Source organism: Bubalus kerabau, chromosome 12 (assembly GCF_029407905.1).
Source record: "Bubalus kerabau isolate K-KA32 ecotype Philippines breed swamp buffalo chromosome 12, PCC_UOA_SB_1v2, whole genome shotgun sequence".
Classification (NCBI taxonomy): domain Eukaryota; kingdom Metazoa; phylum Chordata; class Mammalia; order Artiodactyla; family Bovidae; genus Bubalus; species Bubalus kerabau.
This window is the reverse complement of record NC_073635.1, coordinates 24,812,216-24,837,902: the sequence shown is the minus strand read 5'-3', so window position 1 is coordinate 24,837,902 and position 25,687 is coordinate 24,812,216. Positions and strand designations below refer to the sequence as shown.

Below are 25,687 nucleotides of genomic sequence, written 5' to 3'. Positions count from 1 at the left end.
ATGGTTGGATTTGTTATTCAGAGTTTTAAAAATTATAAAATAGCAAATCCCAAATTAAATGTTTATTAAATAATATTGCATATGTTGTCAGGTACTTTAACCCTACTAATATTCAACCCAGTGTTTATTCCCAAATATTCCTTTGCCTTTAATTATTGTGCTGTGTGCTTAGCTGCTCAGTCATGTCCAGCTCTTTGTGACCTCATGGACTCTAGCCCACCAGGCTCTTCAGTATATGGGGATTCTCTAGGCAAGAACACTGGAGTGAGTTGCCATGCCCTCCTCCAGGGGATCTTCCCAACCCAGGTCTCCTGCATTGCAGGCAGATTCTTTACCATCTGAGCAGCTAGGGAGACCCTAACAATTGTGATTAGTGAATATTTCTTATAAGTAAATATCTTTCCCTTTATATTCTGTAGCAAAAATATTTGATGATAGAAAAATTATTGCTTTTATCTGTATGTCCTATCTTCCCTGCTGGATTGTAAACTATTGAAGAAATGATGCAAATGGTATATAATCAACAAAGAGCAATGTACTCAGGGTATATTTACTTATTAATGTATATATTTCTAGTTTTTTATGTTAAACCTGCAATGTCTGTTAAACACATTAGAAACATATGCAATAGCCAGGCTCCTCTGTCCATGGAATTCTCTAGGCAAGAATACTGGAGTGGATTGCTATTTCCTTCTCCAGGGGATCTTCCCAACCCAGGAATTGAACCCAGGTTTCCTGCATTGCAGGCAGATTCTTTACCAACTGAGCTACAAGGAGAGCACTATGCAATAACATCTGTACCTTAATTTGGATGTATTTGATCAGTTTATTAAGTATTTCTAGCAGCTGATCATTTCCAACAGGTGTGTCTGTGAAGAGGAATATAAAATGAATATTGTAAGAATCAATGAAATAAAAATATAGGTTTCTATTGAAAAAGATTTATTTTTCATTAATCAGTTCAATAATTACCAACCTGCTGGATACAGAAGTTTATCTACGACATGAATGACACCATTTGTTGTCATGATGTCAGATTCTTTTGATTTCAGTTCATTTACCAAAAGTGTATCATTTACCTGTTAAAACAGGGGATAATGTCAGTGGGAAATTTAATGAAATATGAACATTAGGATAACTGAATACTGGATTAACACTCTCATAGATATATTCTAGAGAACTTACTCCTTTCAGATAGATTTTACTTCCTTGTGTGGTCTTTAAAATGTTAGTAACGCCAGGTTCAAAACCTTTTCCAATGAAAACTCCTGGTGTCAGGTGATAAAGGATGATGTTTTGAAGAGCATTTTTGTCCCCTAGGAGAAAAATATATATATTTATTTAATAATATGTCATATATTTTGACATTTTGATATTATGACGACTAAGGGGAAAATATTTCTTTGTGTTTATTTTTTCCATACTGTAATTTCTTATAATATCATTGTTCTCTCAAGGCAGCATCAATGTTATATCAAAACATAGTCTCTTCAATCAGTTCAATCAAAGTATTATCCAACTTACTGGAGGAAAAAAATCAAATTATTTTTTTGAAACTGTGACTATTTCCTTCTCTGTCACCTCACTGTGTGGCCTTTAACAGAGATGACATAAGTGATTATCTAGCCCCACAACATGAGAGTAGGCAGTTATTTGAGAACACTGATGAGGGAACTGCTACATATTCTAAGTGGAATAAGGAGAGGAAGGCTAGCCATGAATATGAAAGAGGGAACTTTGGGGGGCTGACATCTAGGTAGCAACGCTTGAGGAAGAAATGAGATCATGAAATCAAGGGGCAAATATATCTGGTGTTCACTTCTACTCACGAATCAGAATTTCCTTTTCTTCATTAGTCATTCCCTTAAAGGCATCATTGGTTGGTACAAATAAGGTCCAATCTCCAGGCTGTGTTAGGAGCTCTTTCAAGTCTGCAGCTTCTAGTAGACTGAGGAAAATGCTAGGCAGGAAGGACATATGTTTATTAGATTTAGTCTAGGTAAGCCTTCCGACATGCCTGAAATACAGTAGAATCCCTTTATGTGGAAGAATGAGAAAATGGCTTATACACTTTCATATGTTTCAAATGCAGTTTACTGTTAAAGGTTTATCATAGGGAAATTATTTAAATACATGTATGATTTTTAAATTTCCAAACCTGTAACACTTTTTTCCCCTGTAACACTTGGTGAAGTCACATTTGGTAACAAAATAGAAGCATTTGTTCATTTAATATTCTGCAAAATAGTCTTTGCTAATACATACTATCATTTTTTTTAAAACATAATTATAAAAAATTTGCAAGGAGTAGTTCAGTCTATTAGATTGGTTTTTGTTTGTTTTTTACTCACCAAATCATATTATGGAAGAAAACTAGTGTTAAGAACATATTTTAATTTTGAAACATTTGTATAAGCTTCTTATTCTAAATTCCATTCTCAGCAATACTGAATACTGAATAGATTTTGGAATACTTACTGTGAAATAAAATTATGCCAAAAGGTCTTATTCTCTTGTGGAGATGAAGCTTACCTGAAGCGCTTATCTTGTTTCAGTTTTTCATGGAGGGATTTCTCTGCTGGTTTGATGATCTCTTGGAATATGTGAATGGCACCATTTCTTCCTTGCTTGCTTCCTCTCACCATGCATGAATTTTCAATGCAGACAGCCTAGCAAAGAAAAGAAAGATACACCTGTGCATTTCCTTATTTGAAATTCCCTATGTGGAAGAAGCTCCCTAATGAAATTTCTGGATGGTTTCTTCTAAAAGGTCTATAGACTTAAGATGCCAGAGGAAACAGTTTCTCTCCTCTGTTTTTAACGTCTTATACCATCTGACCTTGGAGAAGGAAATGGCAACCCACTCCAGTACTCTTGCCTAGAAAACCCCATGGACGGAGGAGCCTGATATCCATGGGGTCACAAAGAGTTGGACATGACTGAGCGACTAAAAAAAAATGATCATCTGACCTGGGCTTCCCTGGTAGCTCAGCTGGTTAAGAATCCGCCTGCTATGCAGGAGACCCTGGTTCTATTCCTGGGTGAAGAAGGGATTGGCTACCCACTCTAGTATTCATGGGCTTCCTTGGTGGCTCAGATGGTAAAGAATTCGCCTGCAGTGTGGGAGACCTGGGTTCGGTCCCTGAGTTCAGTAGATTCTCTGGAGGATGGCATGGCAACCCACTCCAGTATTCTTGCATGGAGAATCCCCATGGACAGAGGAGCCTGGTGGTCTGCAGACCATGGGGTCGCAAAAAGTCGGACACAGCTAAGTGACCAAGAACAGCACACCGTCTGACCTCACTCATCTTATTCAACCAGGCTTTCTACTACTAGGCAAGTTACTATTTGTGTAGGGCAGGTGGTGTTATCAATTGTTGTTGTTCAGGTGCTAAGTCGTGTCTGACTCTTTGCGACCCCATGGACTGCAGCACGCCAGGCTTCCCTGTCCTTCACTATCTCCAGGATAGCGCTCAAACTCATGTCTATTGAGTCGTGATGCCAAAGCAATTCCATATAATTCTACTTCCGTGTTTTCTGTCATTCCTGTCCAAGTTCTACTCATTCTTTCAGACCCTTTCTAGTAAATTTCTTTAACCACGAAGTTTAGTGGCTTCACTGCCTCCTGTGATCTTTACTATGTATTACTATGGTGTGGCATGTGTGTGCATGCTTAGTCGTGACCAGCTCTTTGATACCCCATGAACTGTAGTCCACCAAGCTTGTCTGTCCATGGAATTTTCCAGGCAAGAATACTGGAGTGGGTTGCCATTTCCTACTCCAGAGGATCGTCCCAACCCAGGGATCAAAAACTCAGTTCTTGTGTCTCCTGCATTGGCAGGCAAATTCTTTACCAGTGGCACCACCTGGGGAGCCCCTATATTACCATATATTGCTGTATTTTCTATGCAAATATTTACTATATTGATGGTAAGACCCTATCAATTATAAGCTAAATTACTGGTTAAGTTATAGAACTTTGAACAAAACTAATATTTATATATGTATCATTTAGAATGCGGCATATTTTGTTTTGTTTTTGTTTTTTTTTTGGCCTGTTCCACACAACATGTGGAATCTCAATTTCTTCATCAGAGATTGAACCCACGCCCCCTGTGTTGGAAGCACAGAGTCTTAACTACTGAACCACCAGGGAAGTCCCTTCCATATCATTTAAAAAGTGTGTCTTGACCTTGTGGAACTATGGTATGAAAACGCTGTGAGTCATGTTTGGTTCTAGGTCATCTTTGACTTCTTATGAATTCTTTCTAGCTGTAACTGCAAGGTTGCCTGGAAAGAAACTGCATAGCACCACTTGTCAAACTGTAATTTTGACAAGCAATATTTTCTAGAAACTTTTCCTCAGATAAGGCACATTAGAACCATTTTATAGAAATCTTTATGTGCCTATAAAAGTTTACCATGAAACTCATTCAAAAGAGATTTAGTTGCTGAATGGTGACAGTACAAAGATCCTCCTAAATATTTGACTCAGTATGAAAATTACCATGTAAACAGTACAGTACAGTACTCTATGAAACAAAAAGCTTGTTTTAAAGGGGTTTTAGTTATTTATGGGATTGAAACAATGCTTTAGAAAAAGTTATTTATGATGAAACAAGTGCAAATTATCAGAATTATTAATACATAGCACTTTTGTATACTTTCCTCATAGTCTTTTCAAACATGCTACTCACTTCTCTGATCTTCCTATGAACTATTAAAATCATATTAGTAAACTTCTGAGAAACATTGTTATAAGAACAGTCTTTGACAAGGGCGTATCTTTTGACATGTAGGCCAGTGTGGGTATTTTATCTCGTTCTGATGCACTTACTGTGCGGTACACGAAGACTCTGAGCTGTTTGCCTCCAATCGTCTCAAGTTTTTGTCCATTGTAAAGCTCATTAAGGCCAACTTTTACTTTCAATATATGATTCTGGAGAATTAATTTAAGAAGGCGCTGATCCATGCTCAGTGTATCATCTATAAGTAAATTCATTACAAAAGAATGTTATTTTATTTAGAAAGCATTACAGTTTCCCCTGTAAGAGAAAATCATGAAAATGGGAAATCCCTAATATTATAGATCTTAAGGATCCTACACTTATATATGAGTTGACTAAATACTGAAGGCTAGAAACTATATGCACCATTTGCTTATTTCATCAAATGATTACATGATTCCAAGCAGTCCAGACAATAGGTTACATCTCAGCGAGGGGCTACATGGTTTCATGTGGTTATTGATAAAGGTTAAACTTTAAACTCGAAAGCTGGCCAAGATTTTCTGAGAATTTGATGTCCATTAGTCACATGAAAACAACTGATGAATCATTTGTAAATTTACTTTAATTTCTGGGGAGAGATTCGGCAAATCATGTAACCTCTTAAAGTTGGCTTGATGTCAACAAGTTACAGACCTTATTATTACAAAAAGGAAAAACAGCATTTTTTAGAATTTGAATTTTCTTATTAATAACTTCCTATGTTACAATCTAGTATTTGGAAAAACATCAAAAATAATGATTATTTTTTCACTGTTAAATTTTGCCTAACAATTCACATATGTCTTTGTGAAGTCATTTTTTCTGGAAAAAAAAAGTAAGGTTGTATTAATCTAACTACAGTCTTTTAATAGCAGCTACAAGGTCAAATACTTGTAATAATAGTTCACTTCATAATATAGAAGTATATCATATTCTCCTGTTTTTATTTTCTCATAATTTGATACCTTACTTTCAAATTCTGAGTTGCAAAATGCACCTATGTATAATGTTGGTGTTAAACAAATCAAATTTATTTTTTTTAAGATCTGTTAATATATCCATTACGTGTGCTGGAAGTATGATCAGGTTCACAGAAAAACTGAAGAACCCTATCACAAAATTTCATTTCCTGTAGGGCATTATCTATTATAATGAAATGCTTTGAAATAAAGGACATTTTAATAAAAACAGTATTAATTCATTGTATATGTAGCCAGTGAAAATCAACACCTCATAAAAATCTATTATTTCTTAGCAGTCACGATGAAGGAAAAAAAAAAGGTGTGTAGGGATGGGAAGAGCTGGAATGGGAGTGGCCGATACATACCAGAAAATGCGTTATTCACAGGTGCCAGCAAAGTGTATTCTCCATCTGGCCTCAGAGCAGATGCCAAGCCTAACTGGGCCACAAGGTCTGTGAAAGTGGTTTGCTGATTTCCAGCCAGCTCAATAACTTGTTTGGCTATAAGATAAACCATGACCATTCAAACAATGTCATCGTTGTTATTACCATCATCATGAAATTAGTAAATCAGTTCTTGGCTGTTTCCATAAGCTGTTTGCTGTACTAGCAATGTGATACTGGAGAAGGCAATGGCACCCAACTCCAGCACTCTTGCCTGGAAAATCCCATGGATGGAGGAGCCTGGTAGGCTGCAGTCCATGGAGTCACTAAGAGTCAGACACGATTCACTTTCACTTGTCACTTTCATGCATTGGAGAAGGAAATGGCAACCCACTCCAGTATTCTTGCCTGGAGAATCCCAGGGACTGGGGAGCCTGGTGGGCTGCCGTCTCTGGGGTCGCACAGAGTTGGACACGACTGAAGCGACTTAGCAGCAGCAGCAGCAGCAATGTGATAAGAAGTCCTGCCTTTCCCTAGTAAGAAAGTTCCAGCTTCCCTTTTTTGGGGCAGCAGGGTGGAGGGGTTAATAACCAATGAATTTCAGAAGGAAAATATCTTTCTGATTTCATGCTTTGCAGTTTTCTTCAATTCTCTATTGCTCATCCCTTGTCTCTCTGCTCTTGTGAGGGCCATAGCTCTTTCATTTATCCAAAAGTAACCATTTGGTTATATCTTTCCTTCCATTTTCAAGAAAAACTCTGGCACTGTAAGAATCTTTGACGATATTAGATATTAGAAACTCTGGAAAGCCAGAGTCTATTGCACTGGAATGACCATGACTACACAAGCTACCTATTTAGGACTCAGCTCACTGTTAGTTTTTTTTTTTTATATATATTTTATTGAGGAAAACATCAAACATATACAAAAGTAGACAAAATAGAATGGTAAACTCTTACGTAGCTATGACCCAGCTACAGGGATGCCCATTTGACCAGGGGTCAGCAAGTTATCACCTTAGAGCCAAGTCCAGCCCACTACTTGTTTTTATAAATAAAGTTTTTTTGGACCACATCACTGTTAGCTTTGTTTGTGCTTCACATGGCATTCCTCACACTGCACATTTATTTCCCATAAGCCTATACTTTAGACATCATAATTGATAAACAACAGTAGGTAGAAGAATGGGAAACTGTTGCTCACCAGAATCAGGAACCAGGACCTGATCAATCAAATGGATGACACCGTTATTTGTCACAATATCTTTTTTGTTCACCATTTGGATTCCATTTACTGTTATGCTGTCACCATCACAGCCTATCTCAATGGTGTTTCCTTCCAGGGTCTCAAAGACCGCTCCTCCCATGATAGCCTCGGAACACTGGAGGGTGTTTAGAATGTGGTACTTCATGAGAGCTAGAGGATGAAGGAGAAGGAACATGCTTTCAGATCAAGAAAAATAGCATTTGGCCCTTAACAGATGTCTTTCACTGTGGAACCAAGTATTCCTCAGAAATAGAATGCATATATAAGACCCAAGTATTGACCTAAGGTTTTAAACTTTTGTTTGTTCTCAGAGTGGTTTTTTCCATCAACTCTACAGTAAAATTAACTCAGTTTGGTAAGAAATAAGCAGAAAAGAAGATCAACTGCATGAAATTATTTGTATAGTTCTAGACAATGTGTTAGATCAAGTTCCATTTATCATAAGAGAATAATTTCTGATGGAAACTCAAGAATAATTTCTCCTTTCAGAAAGCCTTCAAAGTTATTTGTTCGTGATACCTGTTGCAAACACCTGAGTAGTATCTTGCTTTAACTACTTGTGACAGAACAGCTGAACAGGCACACTTTATTTTACTGAGCTTCACTTTTGTGCGCTTTGCAGACGGTGTGCTGTTTTCAAATTGGAGGTTTGTGGCAGCCCTAAAGACAACATCTAGAAAGTAACCAAAGCAAAGATGGTTTCTTGAAAGACTTCAGAAATGCTCTGTGCCTAAACTGTATTATGTCTATATTTTCACCAAAATATCTCATCATAAATTGGTTAAGTGTGTTTATGGTAGGCTGCGTAAGAGAAATCTGCTAGTCACAATTTAAAATCAAGTTGAAACTATCAATAAAAAGGGAGTCTGGAAAGAAGCCAAATTCTGTGTATGAATAAGCAGTGACCAAAGATAACCATGGAATTTTCTCCCCTAACTTCAGTGTAAATTTAGAATTAAAACCATTGAATAATATATATACAATATTAAACTTGGATGATCTAATATTTCAACACTTTCTAATTCTTTTTAATGCCTGCTACTTATTTACTTGAAAGCAGTGCAGAAACATGTGATCGTTAGGGTAACTTGAGTATTTAATTACTTGGATTATTAAATTAATTATTTAATTACTTTGTCTACTCTTTCGAAGATTTTTATCGTCTGCCTCAAAATAAAAGTTTTTCTTTGCCTTTGCTTATCAAAAATAATAACGTTGGCAGGACTTAATCTCTTTTTCATTTCCTTTTCTTGGAATCCTGGGAGGCTTCTCATAGACAAAGACACTTAAGTACCTTCTGAAGCCACTTTGTCTCCCATGATCCTTTCTAGAACTCCTCGTGGAAGTTTCTCAAAAGCTTCATTGGTGGGAGCAAAGAGTGTGAAGTGACCATCTCTCCCAAGCGTCTCCAGTATATCAGATGTGATGGCAGCTGCCTGAAACGCAAATGTGCTTTTCAGAGGCTTGCATGTTGCAAATTCAGGAAAAAAGCTACAAGACACTCAGTCTAGGCTGACACCAGAGAGTTGACCCTATAGAAAGCTGTAGAAGTTATATCTTTCTCTTGTTAGATCTTTAAAAAAATTTTTTTTTTTTTTTTGCACAAACAGCCAGGTTATTTTGAACTTTCTACAAACTGTATGTTAGAGGGGAAATTCTGCTAATGCCTATGTGACTGAAGCAATATCCAGAAGTTAGTATAATAACTGATGGGCACATGCTAAATGTGCTCAATACACTTCAGTCACATAACTAATCATTCTTTATTATGTCCACATAAATATTATTCTTTCATATGAGAAGATGAGTTCTTCTGTGTAAAATGAAAACCTTTTCATTTCAAGAAATATACTGCTTATGTGTCTGCCAGATTTGACAGTCTTTTATTAATTAATAGCTTTTTATTATTTTTTTAGAATCTGATGGGGAAGAGGAGAATTTCAGTGGTCCAAAACAATCTGCTGTTACTTCTTGGACATACCCTAAAAGATGAGAGCTCATCTTCTGCTTCAATGAAGTCCTGAATTGAGGTACCAATTTGTGTAAGGACACGGTCAATAACATGCACAACGCCATTTGTTGCAATCTGGTTCCCATGGATGATTCGAGCACAGTTCACAGTGACAACCTGCAATTGTTTGGGAAAATCAAATTGCAGAAATCACAGCTGTCCGTTGACCATTGAGACTGCAAGCCCATTTCCCATGTCTCAAGTTTATTGGTAAATGTAACAGGAAAGAACTGACATTCTGCATACAAATGCTGAGGATGGAGACTTACAAATTACTGTGTCTAAAAAAACAAAAAAACAAAAAACCCCAAAACCAAGAGAAAATGGAACCAGTTGAGAACCCAGTTGTACTTAACATGTCTAGAAACATAAGGCAAAACATTTTTTGAATTATTGTTTTTATTGCTCACTTTCTTTTCTAGAGATAGTCATACACTATTTCTAATGTAGGCCAAGTTCTGAGACAGAAACAATTATTACATAAATGTAATCAGTTCTATTTCAGTGATTTCCTGAATATTGCTTCATCACTGACCCTTTCTGTTCCTGGAAATCTGTTGGAAGAGCCCCATGACCTTGTTGGAAGTTTCCCACAATGACTTTATTAAAACATGCTTATCAAAACCCACAAAAGTCTAAATCAGTATAGTAGCAAGGGGATGAATAAAAGAATTCTCATTCTCTGATTATTCTTTGATAAATTCTTATTCTTTATTTTTCTCTTATTATTAATTAAACACATCAACTAATAAAATTTCCCTTTGTAGAACATCTAAGTCTACTGTCAACAAACTGTCAATTTAATTTCTTCCTTGCTAACACTCTTTGGCAGAAATCAGTCACTGAATTGGAAATTCACATGCTTGACATATAAGGAAAAGTTTATTCACTGACATTTTATTATTTCTGTAAACCTTATATAAAGGTCATAGAAAAAATTAGGGGCAGTGTTATTGATAAATGTACTTCTTATTAAATAAACTTACCCCATTAGGATAATGGTTAATGAAGAGCCCCAAGTTGTTATACATCGAAGGGATAATCATGCCATTTTTCAAGTCCTTGGTCAACATTCTCTTATTAACCATGTGGCTATGTAAAGCATTCAGTAATTCAACATTCACATTGCTCTCCAGACCTCTCCGGATATCCTAGGAAAAATTGAAACGGCAGAAGTTTATTTTATTATAGTTAATTATTAAAATGCCTATAATCACACTGTTTCTACTCTATTCTTATTTTCTCATTGAATTACCCAGATGGTCAAAACAAATTGAAATAAATAACTTAAAATTATATTATTTCAGTTGATTAAGAAATTTTATAAGTACAGGTACTCAGTAAAGCCTTCCAGATCTTATAGAGTATTTGGACATTTTTAGAGTCAAAACTGGAGAAGGCAATGGCACCCCACTCCAGTACTCTTGCCTGGAGAATCCCATGGATGGAGGAGCCTGGTAGGCTGCAGTCCATGGGGTCGTGAAGAGTCAGACACGACTGAACGACTTCACTTTCCCTTTTCACTTTCATGCATTGGAGAAGGAAATGGCAACCCACTCCAGTGTTCTTGCCTAGAGAATCCCAGGGACGGGAGAGCCTGGTAGGCTGCCGTCTCTGGGGTCGCACAGAGTCAGACACGACTGAAGCGACTTAGCAGCAGTAACAGCAGCAGAGTCAAAACAAAAATTTTAATGAATATATTGATGAAGAGATGCTCTTGCTGTCAAGGCTTAGGGGATATGAAATTATCAGATATTTAAAATTTTAGGGTGGAAAAAAATTAAAAATGGCATTATATTTGTATACATACAGTATTGTAATTTTAATGTGTTTTATGTTTATTCTATAACATTCAAGAATTCAACAATTCTGTACCTTTGATTTATTCAATATCATATCATACTGTACTTGGTGTTATGAGAAATACAATGTGAAATCTTGATCTTTGAGGTACTTATCCTGTGTGCGTGCATGTTAAGTCACTTCAGTTGTGTCTGACTCTTTGAGACCCTATGAAATGTAGCCCACTAGGCTGCTCTGTCCATGGGATTCTCCAGGCAAGAATACTGGAGTAGGTTGCCATGCCCTCTTCCAGGGGATCTTCCTGACCAAGAGATTAAACCTGTGTCTCTTGCATCTTCTGGACTGGCAAGCAGGTTCTTTACCACTAGCTCCACCTGGGAAGCCCACGGGTCCTATAGCAGCTGGTAAATATAAGCATGATTAGATAAAGGACAGACGGAGGAAAAAATGCTTTCTAAGTAAAACGAAAATGGCCAGCAATTCAAAGTTTGGAGACAGGTCTTGCAGGGTAGGTAGATAGGGTAGGAATGTTGTAGTGATCTTTCTAAGTCCAACTGCTGGCACAGAAAGCAGAAGTTGTCCAGTGTGGCTTTATGTTTCTCAGATAATAGGGAGAAATTTTAGAAAAGCGTATGGGACAATGACATAGAAGACCTTAATTCTCAAGCAAAGAGTAAATTAAACTGGCAATAGGGAGCCACTAAGCCACTTTCGCGGCATTAGAATACAATGATTAGCCTGGGCTTTAAGAAGGTTAATCTGGGGGCAATGTGTAACAGGAGTGTATTACGAGGATGAAAAATGAGCTGTGGATGACTAATAGCAGTTTCTAAGAACTGAAGAGGGGAGAAGTAAGGATGACTCAAAATTTTAAAGTTTGAACTCTGAGATTGGGGTTGCCAGTTAGGGAAATGAGCCTGCTGGGCTGTTATTCCATTCATGGAGGTACTAAAATGATTTGTTCCTTTTTGTTTGTTTGTTTTTTGCATGTTCATTCATGTCCAACTCTTTGTGACCCTATGGACTGTAGACCACCGGGGTCATCTGTCTGTGGGAATTTTCCAGGCAAGAATACTGGAATGGGTTGCCACTTCCTTCTCCAGGGGATCTTCCCAATGCAGGGATTGAACCCGCATCATCTTCACTGGCAAGTGTATTCTTTACCACTGAGCCACGTTTTCCTTACCCTCAATTAAGGAGCATCCTTAATACCCTCATCTTTTTATGTATCATCATATATGCACAACAGAAAGATATACAATTTCTATTAATTTCTAAGTTAATAAATTGTATACAATTTCTATTAATATAGAAATTAATATACCATTTCTATTAATATAGAAATAATATACAATTTCTATTAATATAGAAATTAATATACCATTTCTATTAATTTCTAAGTTAATATATTGAAATAATATAACAATAACAGCAAAAGTTATATTCATTAAAAATAATGAATTACAGAATCCAGGTTGTCCCAAGCTTCGTTACTTGGTGCGAAGTAAGTGAATGATCCCTTTCCTTCAATCTCCTCCCTCAGTTTTGAGACATCAGAATAGCTCTGTGTGGTGGTAGCTCCCACAATGCCCAGGGTTCCATAAACATGGTCAATAGGCATCACTGAAATAATCAAAAGATGAATAAGTACTTAGGAGAAAATGTCAAAAATGTTATTTTACAATGATTTAACCTTTACAAGAAGTCCCTCAAGGTATTTAACTGATGATTTTAGCAACACAAGTCTATGAATCATCAGTTTTATATGAAAGTTGCCTTTTAAATGTCAAATGATAAAGTACTATTGTTGTTGTTGTTTGGTCACTCAGTCCTGTCTGACTCTTTGTGACTCAATGGATTGCAGCATGCCAGGCTTCCTTGTCCTTCACTATCTCCCAGAGTTTTCTCAAACTCATGTCCATTGGTTTAGTGATGCTACCTAACTATCGCATCCTCTGTCATCCCCATCTTGTTTTGCCTTCAATCTTTCCCAGCTTTATGGTCTTCCAGGCTCCTCTGTCCATGGAATTTTTTAAGCAAGAATATTGGCGTGGGTTGCCATTTCATACTCCAGGGGATCTTCCCAACCCAGGGATTGAACCCGGGTCTCCCACATTGTAGGCAGATTCTTTACCACTGGTACCATCTGGGAAGCCCCAAAGTACTTATCCTTTATGTTGAAGGTCAAAGAATTTTAAATTATTATCCTAGTTTAATGTTTTATCTATTTAGTTGTCAAATCTGCTATGTCTATAAGGGTTCAATCACAATTATCACTATCTTTGATCATTTCATTGAAAAAAATTTCCTCACTTCTCTCTGAGAGTGGCCAAGGTAATAATTTTTTTCATGCTGGCTTAAAGCTCCTAAGTAGTATAATACTGGTAGGTATAAGGACCATAATTACATAGATTTGGGTCCCTGAAAGAAATATGTAGACCTATTTCTTTTCATCATAATTTCAGGAAGAAAATAGATTAAAATATCTAACACTTCCAGAATATATCTCCTGAACTTCAGAATGAAAATTAATATGTGAATGTTAGCCTTTAGGTTGGGTATAGCCAACTTATTCTTCATGACCTTATTTGAAGTTTAATATGATTTGGATCATATCACAGGAGAGATGATTCTTATCTTTGTGACAATAGAAAGAACAGGTATGCAATTAGTAAATTAAATTACAAATTAGGATTTAAAGACACCCCAGCAGAATGGGGGAAATGAGTCCAATTAACAGGTTAAATGCCACAAGGTTCCATGTAAATCCTGTGCCTAAGTTGAAAAAACAAATTCCTGTGGAAGACTTGATTTGATAGTATTCATATAAAACAGACCACTAATCTGTATTAATTAATTAAAAATTCAACATGAGCTAATAGCATAATGACATCAACAAAAGTTCAGGAGCTCCCTACACTGACGTATTTGTCTTAATATTCTCTCCACTGCCTGGACACACATGGGTTGTAGATACCAGTTTTGGATCACAATAAAAAAAAAAAAAAAGACTGGATTAGAGGTTTTCCATGGGTTGCTATCCATGACAGTAAGGGCTCCAAAGTCTAGTTCCCATTCAAACTGTGGGTGATGAGCCCACAGAAAGGAAGATTCTATTGGGGAAGGGAGAGTAGCTGGAGGAAGGGTATGATGACTTGTGTTAAATATTTGAATGGCTGTCATCTCAAAGAGGAAATAGATGAACTATTTTTTCTCAAGTTGGCGAGTTACAGGAAACCAACTTTCAGTATGAAGAATCTTATAAAATCAGAGCTGTTGAATCAGAAAAGATGATGCCTTGCCAAGTAGTCAACCCATGTTTCTAGACAAGTTCAAAGAAAGGGATTTTGTAGTGAGGATCTTTGTCTTGAGGGAATGTTGAACTAATTTAAATTTGGAATAAGCGTCTTTTGTCCAGCACTCAGTGTACAAGATGTATGTTTTCATGCTTTATTGCCATGATGAACTAGTGATTAAGATATGGAGACTATATCTTGGATTTATCATGGTGCTAAACACACACACATAGTGGCTTCTCTAAAAGCTAATTCAACTCTTTTTCCTCACACAAGACAAATTTTTCATTTAATCCTATAATTGAAACATTACCTGCTGGGCAGCCTTTCATTCCTTCCATCCTCATATAACCAGGGCAGCATTCATATAACACAGTCCTATACATTGGAAGAAAATTAATATTAAAATGGAGGCACTGCATAGGGTACATTTTGACAAAGTTAGCAAAACATATCATTTTTTGCCATGACTTACTGATAATTTAGATATCAAGTTTGTTGTTTGTTTGTTATGTTTATGACATTGTTGTTTAGTTGCTAAGTTGTGTCTGACTCTTTGCAACCCCATGAAGCAGCAGGCCAGGCTTCCCTGTCCTTCACTATCTCCCTAAGTTTGCTCAAACTCAAGTCCATTGAGTAGGTGATGCCATCCAACCATCTCATCCTCTGTTGCCCCCTTCTCTTCCTGCCTTCAATCTTTCCCAGTATCAGGGTTTTTTCTAATGATTTGGCTCTTGACATCAGGTGGCCAAAGTATTGGAGCTTCAGCATCAATCCTTCCAATGAATATTCAGGGTTGATTTCCTTTAGGATGGACTGGTTTGGTCTCCTTGCTGTCCAAGGAACTTTAAAGAGTTTTCTCCAGCACCACAATTCAAAAGCATCAGTTCTTCTGCGCTCAGCCTTCTGGATGGTCCAACTCTCACATCTGCACATGATTACTGGAAAAACCGTATCTTTGACCTTTTATGACATTAAGGTAGTTATATGAGTTTCATTTCTCATTAGCCTCATGGCATGGTGGAAAACTTCCAGGATTGTGGAGCCAGAAGAATGAAGTTTGGTTCCCAGTTCCACTACCTAGTAGATGTGTGACCTTGAGCAAATCATTTAATACATTTCTGTCAACTGATACATAAGTTCCTAAAGATGACTTTGGAATTTTTAGCAGCTGCAAGCACATGGCAAATCAGGCATTCTTCCTGTCAATATTATTGATTTCTTTGGTTATTTAAAACTAGCTACTAGCATTTACATTTATTCCAGAGCACAGATGTCAATGTGTTTGTGAAAATGAAGTTAACAGAAATAAGCTAATGTAATTAATCAAAGAAGACACGTTATATTTCTGGTAAAAAGCCAGACTTCAAAGCAGGAAATTTTTTTTAATGGAAAGCAAGAAGGATTCTTGGCATATGCTTTGTACAAGCCTTGGCATCTCTAATATATTTAGATGATTAAAGTAAGATTATACCAGACTTCCTTAACTTCCAGGAAGGGTGTAATAAAGATTTCCCTTAAATGTTTCAGAAAGCAGGTCCCTTCTTATGTAGTTAATGCACATTCCAAATAAGCCTCATGGTAATCAGGAATATAAAGAACAAAGGGAGAAGAATCCAGAGCTTTGGCATTCCCAACTGGGCCCTGACCTAAATCATGGCCAGGATCCTTGTAACCACTGACTTGCATTGTAATTGTGTCAATGACTTGTAAGTCTAGCAGATGTCTGCAAACTAATAGGAATAATGTCCCGGTCAAGAAGTAACATTAGTTACAATTATATTAAGCCAATGTGTGGGAACAGGCAGCAGTGTCCCGTGGGGCCCTAAACTTGGTTACTATGGAGAGTCCAGCTAAGGCTGTATGTTTTGAATACATGATTCTTAGTAGAAATAAAGATAGCCTTATGCATTTAAAATAGTATCTGTTCATACCTCCTTTTCCAACCAGTGTATATCCAATTTGCTTAAAATAATTTAAACTTAAGGATGACTAATATTATGAATTAAAGTTATTTAGTAATTTCACATTTGTTCATTCATTTTACCTTCAGAGCTTCCCTGGTGGCTCAGACGGTAAAGCATCTGCCTACAATGCGGGAGACTTGGGTTCAATCCCTGGGTCAGGAAGATCTCCTGGAGAAGGAAATGGCAACCCACTCCAGTATTCTTGCCTGGAAAATCCCATGGATGGAGGACCCTGGTAGGCTACAGTCCATAGGGTCGCAAAGAGTCGGACACGACTGAGTGACTTCACTTTCTTTCACTTTCTTTACCTTCAGAATATGAATTAAATTCACATTTCATAGGTAAAGCAATGAAAACTCCAAAAGGTTATGTGATTTAGTGTTTTAACCAATATTATTAAGTTAGGAATATATTTTTAACAATACCCTAATCCTTTCACCTATTTAGGGTATCTAAAGTTTAATGATGATGTGTCTCCCATATTGTGGTTCTCAGGGTATCCTTCACTGAAAGTGGGGTCCAAATTAATAGGAAGCAGCCAGGAGCCATTTCCACTGTTTTCTTGACCAAGGATGACATCTCTGACCTTTTTGATCTAGTAACTTGTTCTATCTAGAACTCAGCTCCTCCATCTTAAAATGAAGAATTTGCCAATATGTATTAATTGATTAAACCAATAAGATATCAAGTAATAAAAAATGTTTTCCAATTTTAAGTTAATAAGTGAAACCGATAACTAAATTGGGGAGTAATCATCTTTTTTGGTTATTGAAATAGTATAGTGGTGGGCTTCAATTATCACCTTTGGAGACTCCGAGAATCTGACAGTTTGGGATGGAGTGACTGGATTAAATGAAAAGATGAAACTTGAATCTTTTCCAACTTTAATCTTTGATGAAAACTCTGGGGTAAAGTGGAGTATTTTAGATAATTTCTAAATGACTGGAGGCAAACAATCTTACCTTAAAATCCTGATTTTTCAGATCAATCTGTTCCTCTGGCCCACTTTTTAATAAAATGAGAAAACTGAGACAATGAGGTTAATTGACTTGCCCAATATAAAAAAAAAAAAGCCAAACCAGGAGGAGAAATGACATAGTCAAACTCTCAGTGATTCCATTCAAACTTTCTGTGATTCTATACCAAGTCACATGGCCAGTGGCCATTTCCTTTTCCAGGGGATCTTCCTGACCCAGGGATTGAACCCAGGTCTCCTGTATCACAAGCAGATTATTTGCCAACTGAACGACCAGGAAGCCCCAAGATAAAAGAGGCCTAATCAGGAGTAGAAATGACATAGCCAAACTATTACAGTGATTCTATAGCAGGTCACATGGCCAGTGCCATAGAGTCAGGGGAAAAGTTAGTTTTATGAGTACAGGGAGAAATGCAGGGGAAATTTCTTTATTCACAGTGATCCATTTTTTTTAAGCTCCCAATTTTGGAGAGTATTTTCAAAAGAACAGTGTGTGTTTCTGTCCAAAGAAAGCCATGGGCATTGCAGTATTGTCTTTGGAACCGGCACATTAAAGAAAAGATGAGACTTACGTTTTTTTTCCACAGATGGCACCTTGATACCAGTTCCTGCAGGTACTTAAGTATTTCTTTTTGGTGCCCAAAATCTGTTGAAGGGCACAGACATTTGGACTGGAAGATAGAAGTAAGGCAAGAGCATTAATGTCATAACATTAACAAATAGTTTTTCGTATCTGTAGGTCAGGTGGTTAAAAACAAAGAAAGGAAATGAAAAAGTTACTATGTGGCTTAGATTTTCAAAGATGTGACTCTAGTCATGGGCAGATATCATTCTTGATCCAATCCTACTGAGTCATTAGAAAAACTAACTGTGAGAGACAGAGAGGAAATTGTACACTTCTGGGAATACAATGCCAGTATTTCAGAAGTTAATCTAATAGATTTTAACAATATGTTTCTTATCACTTTTAATAGTAGGTAATGCCCTGACCCTTTTAAACCAAACATGTACTCACGTAGGGCATGGGAGTGGCTTCAGGGCCCTGGAACAATGACAGATCAGACAGCAAAATAGACAAGTTTTACTAAGTCCCAAGATACTGTACTCTGTAATTTTCTAGGTAAGCAATCACAGAAGTAAATGAATGCTAAGATTAACTTAAATAATATGGCTGCCCAAAGGAAAATTTATTTCTTTGCCTGGAAGTAATTAGATTAAAACACTCTCTGCCAGAATTTTAAGTGTTTTTCTCCCTTAAAGGGATGCGAGTCTTATTTGCTCTGTAAGGCAAGGGAACTTGGAAGCATGATGAAAAATTCCTCTGAGACATAGGCAGCAGTGCCAACATCCATTTCAAAAATTAATACTAAATGTTTGGTTAAGTTACTAAATTGTCTGATAACTTTAAGATACTCAGTTGTAGTTTTTTCTATGAAATCAAGTTATTGCAAATTTTACAGAATGCAAAATTTAAAAGCATTCTTAAATGCTTCAAAAAACTTCAGAAAACTTGTTACATTATCTATTGTGTAATTTTCATACATAAATGAAATTTTCCCTAACATAATGTGAGATATTTCAAAGCTGTTTATGTAATGAGAGCCTCTAGCTACAGATTCTTTAATTTTGAAAACCTCATTCCGAAAATTTAGAAGGAAATAAAACACAAATAAACTGAATTGTAAAGAAATGCCCTGTTAAATGTTGTTAATTAGACTAAAATCTTGCAATGTTTCATAAAAAGCAATTATACACAAATTATTTGGACAGTAATTCTTAAAGTTTAAGACATGTACATAAACCACAGATTACTCATTTGTTCTTTTTCTTATTACAAATAAGTACGAAAAAACCCCTGAGGTATAAATAAGAAACTTTATGTAGAAATATACATACAACAAGCTAAGGGGGTGGGGGTGGGGAAAGGTTTATAAAATCAAACCACTGACTTACCCCTGATCCCGGCCCCTGATACGGCTGTGAGCCAAGATCTTGTCATAGTGACCATTGGCATTTGCAGGGTTAACAACCAGCAGCAGGAATAGAGAACATACTGGTAAGAAGGGAATCATCTTTAGTCTCTCCGTCGCAGTTGGTTCACGAAGAGAACTGGCAGTGGGCTTTGGAGAGCTCAGAGCTTATATACATGTCAGAGTTCTGGGAGGGAGCTCTGCATCAACCTGGGAATCTGAACTCTCTCCAAAAGGCATCAGCAGCTTCAAGTTGCCAGCTAAAATCCGCTTTTGTCAGTTGTATTTACTGAGCCTCTTTTTTATTCTCGCTCTCCAAAAGATGTTTATTTTTGTATGATTTATCTTTTCTTTATTTTACTTCCTGACTTGTTTCATATTTCCGTCTTATTCATTTGTAATTTAGAGGGTTTTCATGGGAAATGATTTCGTTTAGACGTTAAGGATCATTCTGTAATCCACACCTTTCAGAGTCCCTGTCCCCATGCTCAATGAGAGCAGGATTGGATCTTATCACATCTTGTCATATTCAGTTCAGAGCCGAACTGGAAGGTTATTATTTTTTACCAGTAAGCAAAGGTCGATGTAAGTCTGATAATCACAAGGCAGTAATGACTGCTGATTAAAAACAAATGTTGTCTAGATACAAACTTTCACAGAGTATGAGATTAGAATTTTAACTGGATGATGAAACATGTAGGAGGGATCATATTTTCACTAAACTGGGGGGATACCTCCCATTTCACTTCTCCTTTCAGATGTCAAGGCATAGATGGAGTTAACACACATCCAGTTCTGGCAAGTTTCCCTAACTTTTGAAATGAAGCAGCAAAGGAAAAGCATGCGTGCTTTGGTGTTTCTTTCCTTACATGCAGGGCATGATGTTGACCATCTCTGGACAGCACATCTCTTGGTAACCACAGGGCAAAAGCATGCCCTTTTGGAAACCACTATTACCAATATAACTGAAAGGGAATAATGCAATATGTGTTAAGAAACAGGGGCATTGCCGGAATTCTGCTTCTCCTGTTTTATAAAGAGTAACTAAAGTCTCAATGTGACACGGTGCGTTTCCTAGCCAAGAGAATATCCACTCTCACCACCCCATATATGATATGGCAAATGTTCAGAACCCTTTGGATGAAAGAAATTTGAGCATCAGAAGTCAACAATTACCTGCAGTAACTGCAGTCTCCCTGGATAAATAAGTCACACATTATCCTAAAGTAAAAGTGTGATTCAAATACGTTCTTGTTGCAAAGTATTCCCGCTATATTGGTCCATCAGAGTTGATTCCCCACTGGCAATGTAAAGAAATCTGAAACTGAATCTGTGTTACCCAATTGGATGGACTTTTAAGGGGGACTGGAATGGGCCAGAGAGGATTCCAAGGACCAGGAGAGTTATGTTAAGCTTGCTACAAGGTTTTGTCTTGGGGCACTGAAATAATTCTGCACTGTGCTGCTAGCTTATTGAGAAAGCATACAATAAAATAATAAATTCTAAAATATGTTTAGAGGCTTCTTCTCAATTTGAAAACCTTGATATTAAGGTATAGAAAATGTAAGAGCAATTCAGAAGGAGAACTGGAGAGAAGATGGTAAGAAGTAAAATTATATGCTTTCCCTGGTCCCTCGTGGGAAGAATTAATCTATCACTTATGTTCCTCTGAATGGAATTATTTTAATTTTAATGTCACTGGTTTGCTTTATACAGTAGGTTTCTATTATCCTTATGTTGTACAAATAGTAGGTGATCAGTAATTGTTTATTAAATAGGATAGAAAAGCTTTTATGAAAACAAGTTCTAATATCAATATAATAGTTATTAGATTATTAATAACATAGTTATATAAAAGTCTTCAATTCTAGACTGGTGAGGCATTATGATGTAGATTGAGCATCTTAAGATATAATGGTGGAATTTTGGAATTATAGAGAAACAGATCAAACTCAAGATACAGAAACCTCTCCAACATCATCACTGTAAATATTAATAGTCATCACTCTTTACTGAGATGCTTTCTGTGATTAATGCAACCCTTTTTGTTTTAGATAGCTGTAACTGTTAATAAACACTTTTGTGATGAAGCTGAAATCTACTCATATCCAGTGGGGTTGGACTGGAGAAGAAGGACTGAGGTATTGAGTGGAAGATATAAACTTGGTTAATATGTATCAAGAGTAAAAGAGTTCTTTAAATCTGGTCCAGAATGATAACACATAGACTTATGAAGATAGGCGTGAAAGCAAAATTAATAATATTCTGTTGTTACCTACTTTCTTAACAGTGCCTATAAATGGAAAATATATTGATTATTTTCAAGAACAATTTTGAAGTATTTGTTCCTGTGACCACAATTTTATCCGTGACAATCAATGGCTTCCATTCATCCTGATTCCTTCAGTGGCACAAATGGACAAATTGCATGAAAAAAGTCGAGAAAATGGAAAGGCATTAGTATTTCAAAAGGCAACTGTCCTCTTCTGAAAGGAGTTAGAGATTTACTTTTTGTAAGAAGCATGATATATGTTCATATTTTAAAAAGACGGTTCTTAAATCTTTCTTTTCAGAGTTTTGAATAATTGAGTCTTAAATGTAGCCATCCTGAGCATTATATTTGGAACTTGTAAAAGTCCCATGGACGTCAACACATGCTAGCCCTCAACAAATATTTACATTCAGGATGAGTAATGCCATCAAAGAGGATCTTGAAAATGAGGACCAGATTGTACATCTAAATTACATGTAAATTTAGAGGTTGGAGAACATTCCAAGAGAAGGAGCATTTAGGGTAAAAAGAAAAAAAGCACTGCAATTTAAAATGTTGAGCTTAGCCCAGAAGTGTGATATTATAAGACATTATATAGTGGGAGGAAGTCCAAGCAACTACTTTAGCCAGCATCCTGGCTTTAAGGAAGCTAATAATGGAACTGTGGTCCATCAACAACTTGGTGTAGGGTGAGGGAAGGAAATAGTTTCAGAGAATGGGAAGAAAACACTGTCCAAGCTGTAGGGAAAAGATTTTAAAATCTTGAGAGCAACACAATTCTCTCCTTTCAGAGAAGTCACTAAGGGTTAATCTCTTGCTTTCTCTCCACACAGGACCCTTATTCTTTGGTTTCATGAAAAGATCCTGCCCCTGTGTTGGCTACATAATTTTATTAGCAGTCTGGAGGAAGATTAAAACCTTGGCAATTGTCTGACTTTCAGGGTTGCAGAGTTTGACCTGGAAATGTAAGTCATTACTGAAAAAGAAATGATTTACAACCAAAGAAAAATAATGTGTCTGAAAGATACGTTTGTTTCTAACTATCAGGATGCTAATTTACTGGCAGTTTGCAAATTATCAGGTGGGTCATTGTAGAGGCCTTGTAACCTCTGGAGACTGTGATGTGATTAAAGTATTGTGCTTATTATCACCCGCATGTGAAAAGTGTTAGTCACTCAGTTGTGTTCGTCGCTCAGTTGTGTTCTACTCTTGGCCACCCCATGGACTGTGGCCCGCCAGACTTCTCTGTCTATGAAATTCTCCTGGCAAGAGTACTGGAGTAGATTGCTATTCCCTTCTCCAGGGAATTTTCCCAACCCAGGGATGGAACCCGGGTCTCTGCAGGCCGATTCTTTACTGTGTGAGACACTAGGGAAGCCCTATCACCAGCATGTGCTGCTGCTGCTGCTGCTAAGTCGCTCCAGTCATGTCCGACTCTGTGCAACTCCATAGATGGCAGCCTACCAGGCTCCTCCGTCCCTGGAATTCTCCAGGCAAGAACACCAGAGTGGGTTGCCATCTCCTTCTGCAATGCATGAAAGTGAAAAGTGAAAGTGAAGTCGCTCAGTCATGTCCAACTCTTAGCGACCCCATGGACTGCAGCCCATCAGGCTCCTCCATCCATGGGATTTTCCAGGCAAGAGTACTGGAGTGGGGTGCCATTGCCTTCTCCGACCAATATGTAACCAACATTAAACTTGTTCTGCATGCTCTAGGATTGGACATGGCCTATGGATTCAACTAACCTAGATACTCAAGCCAAGACCAGGTTTTTAAAAAACAGAATGTCCTTGCTATTGCATGATCTGGAGTGATCCAAAAATTGAATTGAATTATCCAATAATTTAAAATCCTGTTTTTGTGTGTGTGTGTGTGTGTGTGTGTGTAATCTTGATGTTTCTTGAGTACTACTTTTCTTTCCTTTGGCTCATTTGTAAAACACCAGTAATAGAACTTACTTGTAAAATGCCTTAATGCTTTGAATCACCTTAGCTTAAAAGGAAGCTACACTTTCTTGGGGACCCAATTCTTAGTGTCCAAGCACCTTCACCAGTGAAGGGCGCGGCCTTCCTTGGTACCTGGAAGTTCTGTGCCTGGAAGCCTTGTAAAATGAAGTTCTGGCAAAGACCCCAGAGATGTTACTTCCCTCAAATGAGAGAAAACATTTTCTTAAAGTGATTAGATTATGCTGAACTCAGCCAACAGTAGAAGGAATTCAAATTAAGCCTAAAATTAAATTTTGCAGTTTTTTCCTCATTAAACATTCACAGGGCCAAAATAAAATTAAACATTAATGGCCAACTTAAAAGAGGTCAGTTCAGTTCAGTTCAGTTGCTCAGTCGTGTCCGACTCTTTTCGACCCCATGAATCGCAGCACGCCAGGCCTCCCTGTCCATCACCAACTCCTGGAGTTCACTCAGACTCACGTCCATCCAGTCAGTGATGCCATCCAGCCATCTCATCCTCTGTCGTCCCCTTCTCCTCCTGCCCCCAATCCCTCCCAGGATCAGAGTCTTTTTCAATGAGTCAACTCTTCGCACGAGGTGGCCAAAGTATTGGAGTTTCAGCTTTAGCATCATTCCTTCCAAAGAAATCCCAGGGCTGATCTCCTTCAGAATGGACTGGTTGGATCTCCTTGCAGTCCAAGGGACTCTCAAGAGTCTTCTCCAACACCACAGTTCAAAAGCATCAATTCTTAGGCACTCAGTTTTCTTCACAGTCCAACTCTCACATCCATACATGACTACTGGAAAAACCATAGCCTTGACTAGATGGACCTTTATTGGCAAAGTAATGTCTCTGCTTTTGAATATGCTGTCTAGGTTGGTCATAACTTTGGAAGGGCAGTATTATAGGCTCAGATATTTGTGGCTAACACCTTGTAAATCCTATAAAAAGTGTCACCTCCCCAGCCATCCACCCAGTGGATTTCTTCCAGTGGATTTCTTCCTCTATAGATCTTTGCCCATAGATCTTTAGGCATGCCCTGGCCAAACATATTTAAGATAATGAAATCATATTCCAAGAAAGATATGACTTAACCGGATCCCAACGAAAGCATTAAATGACATCTCTTTTAATGTTAATTCATTTAGAAATCAGTTGGCTTTCTGTGGTAAATATGGACAGTGTGCTATCTTTTTTAAAAAATGCACTTAGACCTTCATTTTCTTTAAAAATCTGTCAGTGACAGATTTCACTCCTATACTAAGTAACCAGTGTTTCACTATTTGTCCTTATTTAAGCTCCAAACTTTTGAAAATTTTAAAATGGGAGTGTATTAGCAACACTTCTTATTACCAGTATTTACTTGTATTTCTCTGGAGACATCTAGTGGAGAAAGTGAGGTATATGTTTCCAGAAGCACAGATATACATTTTGATTAAAATAATAATTAATATGAACGTGACATAAAAAATCTTAAACATTTTATGTGCATTTCAGAATGCCAGGCAACTAAAGATTAGCAATGATCTCTTACATAAAATATTTTCAAGCTGATTTAGATTGACTGCAATAAATGATGTCAAATCCAGATAAAAAGTGAAAAATCTGGTCTTGTGTTTGTATGTATATGTCTGAAGAATGAATCACTTCACTGTTTTTTAATCTGAGTTTTTGTTGTTGTGCTACATCGACATAGACTAGTGACAAGGATAAGAAATTGTGATGGACTTTTCTATGTCAGGTAACTGATTGGAAATGATCAATTCCGCACTTTATTTTCAACTCTTGGTTCCTTCTCATGTTTCTTGCCTGCTTGATGCTGTTGACAGGTGCCTTTGATCTTTTCTCTCACTGAGATTTGAACTAAGTCCTCATTTCAGAGACAGTTAAGACTCTAGTCACCATTTGTCTCCCACTTACAGATAACTTCTAATATCCTTTCAGACCAGATTGTAAGATGAAGGGGTGGATAACTGCTGCTGTTGAAAGAACTCTGTAGACATCCATCACTTAAAGTGCTAGAATTTCAATGTCCTGTCTGGCATATGTGTTCTCCTAAAAGAAT

At 37.2% G+C, this 25,687-nt stretch overlaps 1 protein-coding gene across 7 annotated transcripts in view; it reads right to left on the bottom strand.

Annotated features, from left to right (window-relative positions):
- Nucleotides 1-19,596, bottom strand: part of POSTN (periostin) — a 34,800-nt gene extending 15,204 nt beyond the window's left edge. For 6 of the 7 annotated variants that reach the window (XM_055542315.1, XM_055542317.1, XM_055542318.1 and 3 more), the window contains exons 1-15: nucleotides 19,387-19,596; nucleotides 18,006-18,104; nucleotides 14,804-14,868; nucleotides 12,660-12,817; nucleotides 10,378-10,542; nucleotides 9,362-9,508; nucleotides 8,675-8,816; nucleotides 7,318-7,530; nucleotides 6,097-6,231; nucleotides 4,838-4,986; nucleotides 2,533-2,669; nucleotides 1,830-1,960; nucleotides 1,186-1,316; nucleotides 977-1,079; nucleotides 802-869 (exon numbers count right to left, since the gene is read on the bottom strand). In XM_055542315.1, coding sequence (XP_055398290.1) covers nucleotides 802-869; nucleotides 977-1,079; nucleotides 1,186-1,316; nucleotides 1,830-1,960; nucleotides 2,533-2,669; nucleotides 4,838-4,986; nucleotides 6,097-6,231; nucleotides 7,318-7,530; nucleotides 8,675-8,816; nucleotides 9,362-9,508; nucleotides 10,378-10,542; nucleotides 12,660-12,817; nucleotides 14,804-14,868; nucleotides 18,006-18,104; nucleotides 19,387-19,505 — 1,962 coding nt within the window. In that variant the 5' untranslated portion in view covers nucleotides 19,506-19,596. The remainder of the gene's footprint in view (nucleotides 1-801; nucleotides 870-976; nucleotides 1,080-1,185; nucleotides 1,317-1,829; nucleotides 1,961-2,532; nucleotides 2,670-4,837; nucleotides 4,987-6,096; nucleotides 6,232-7,317; nucleotides 7,531-8,674; nucleotides 8,817-9,361; nucleotides 9,509-10,377; nucleotides 10,543-12,659; nucleotides 12,818-14,803; nucleotides 14,869-18,005; nucleotides 18,105-19,386) is intronic. The other variant, XM_055542321.1, reaches the window with a different exon arrangement.
- Between the last annotated feature and the right edge of the window lie 6,091 nt (nucleotides 19,597-25,687).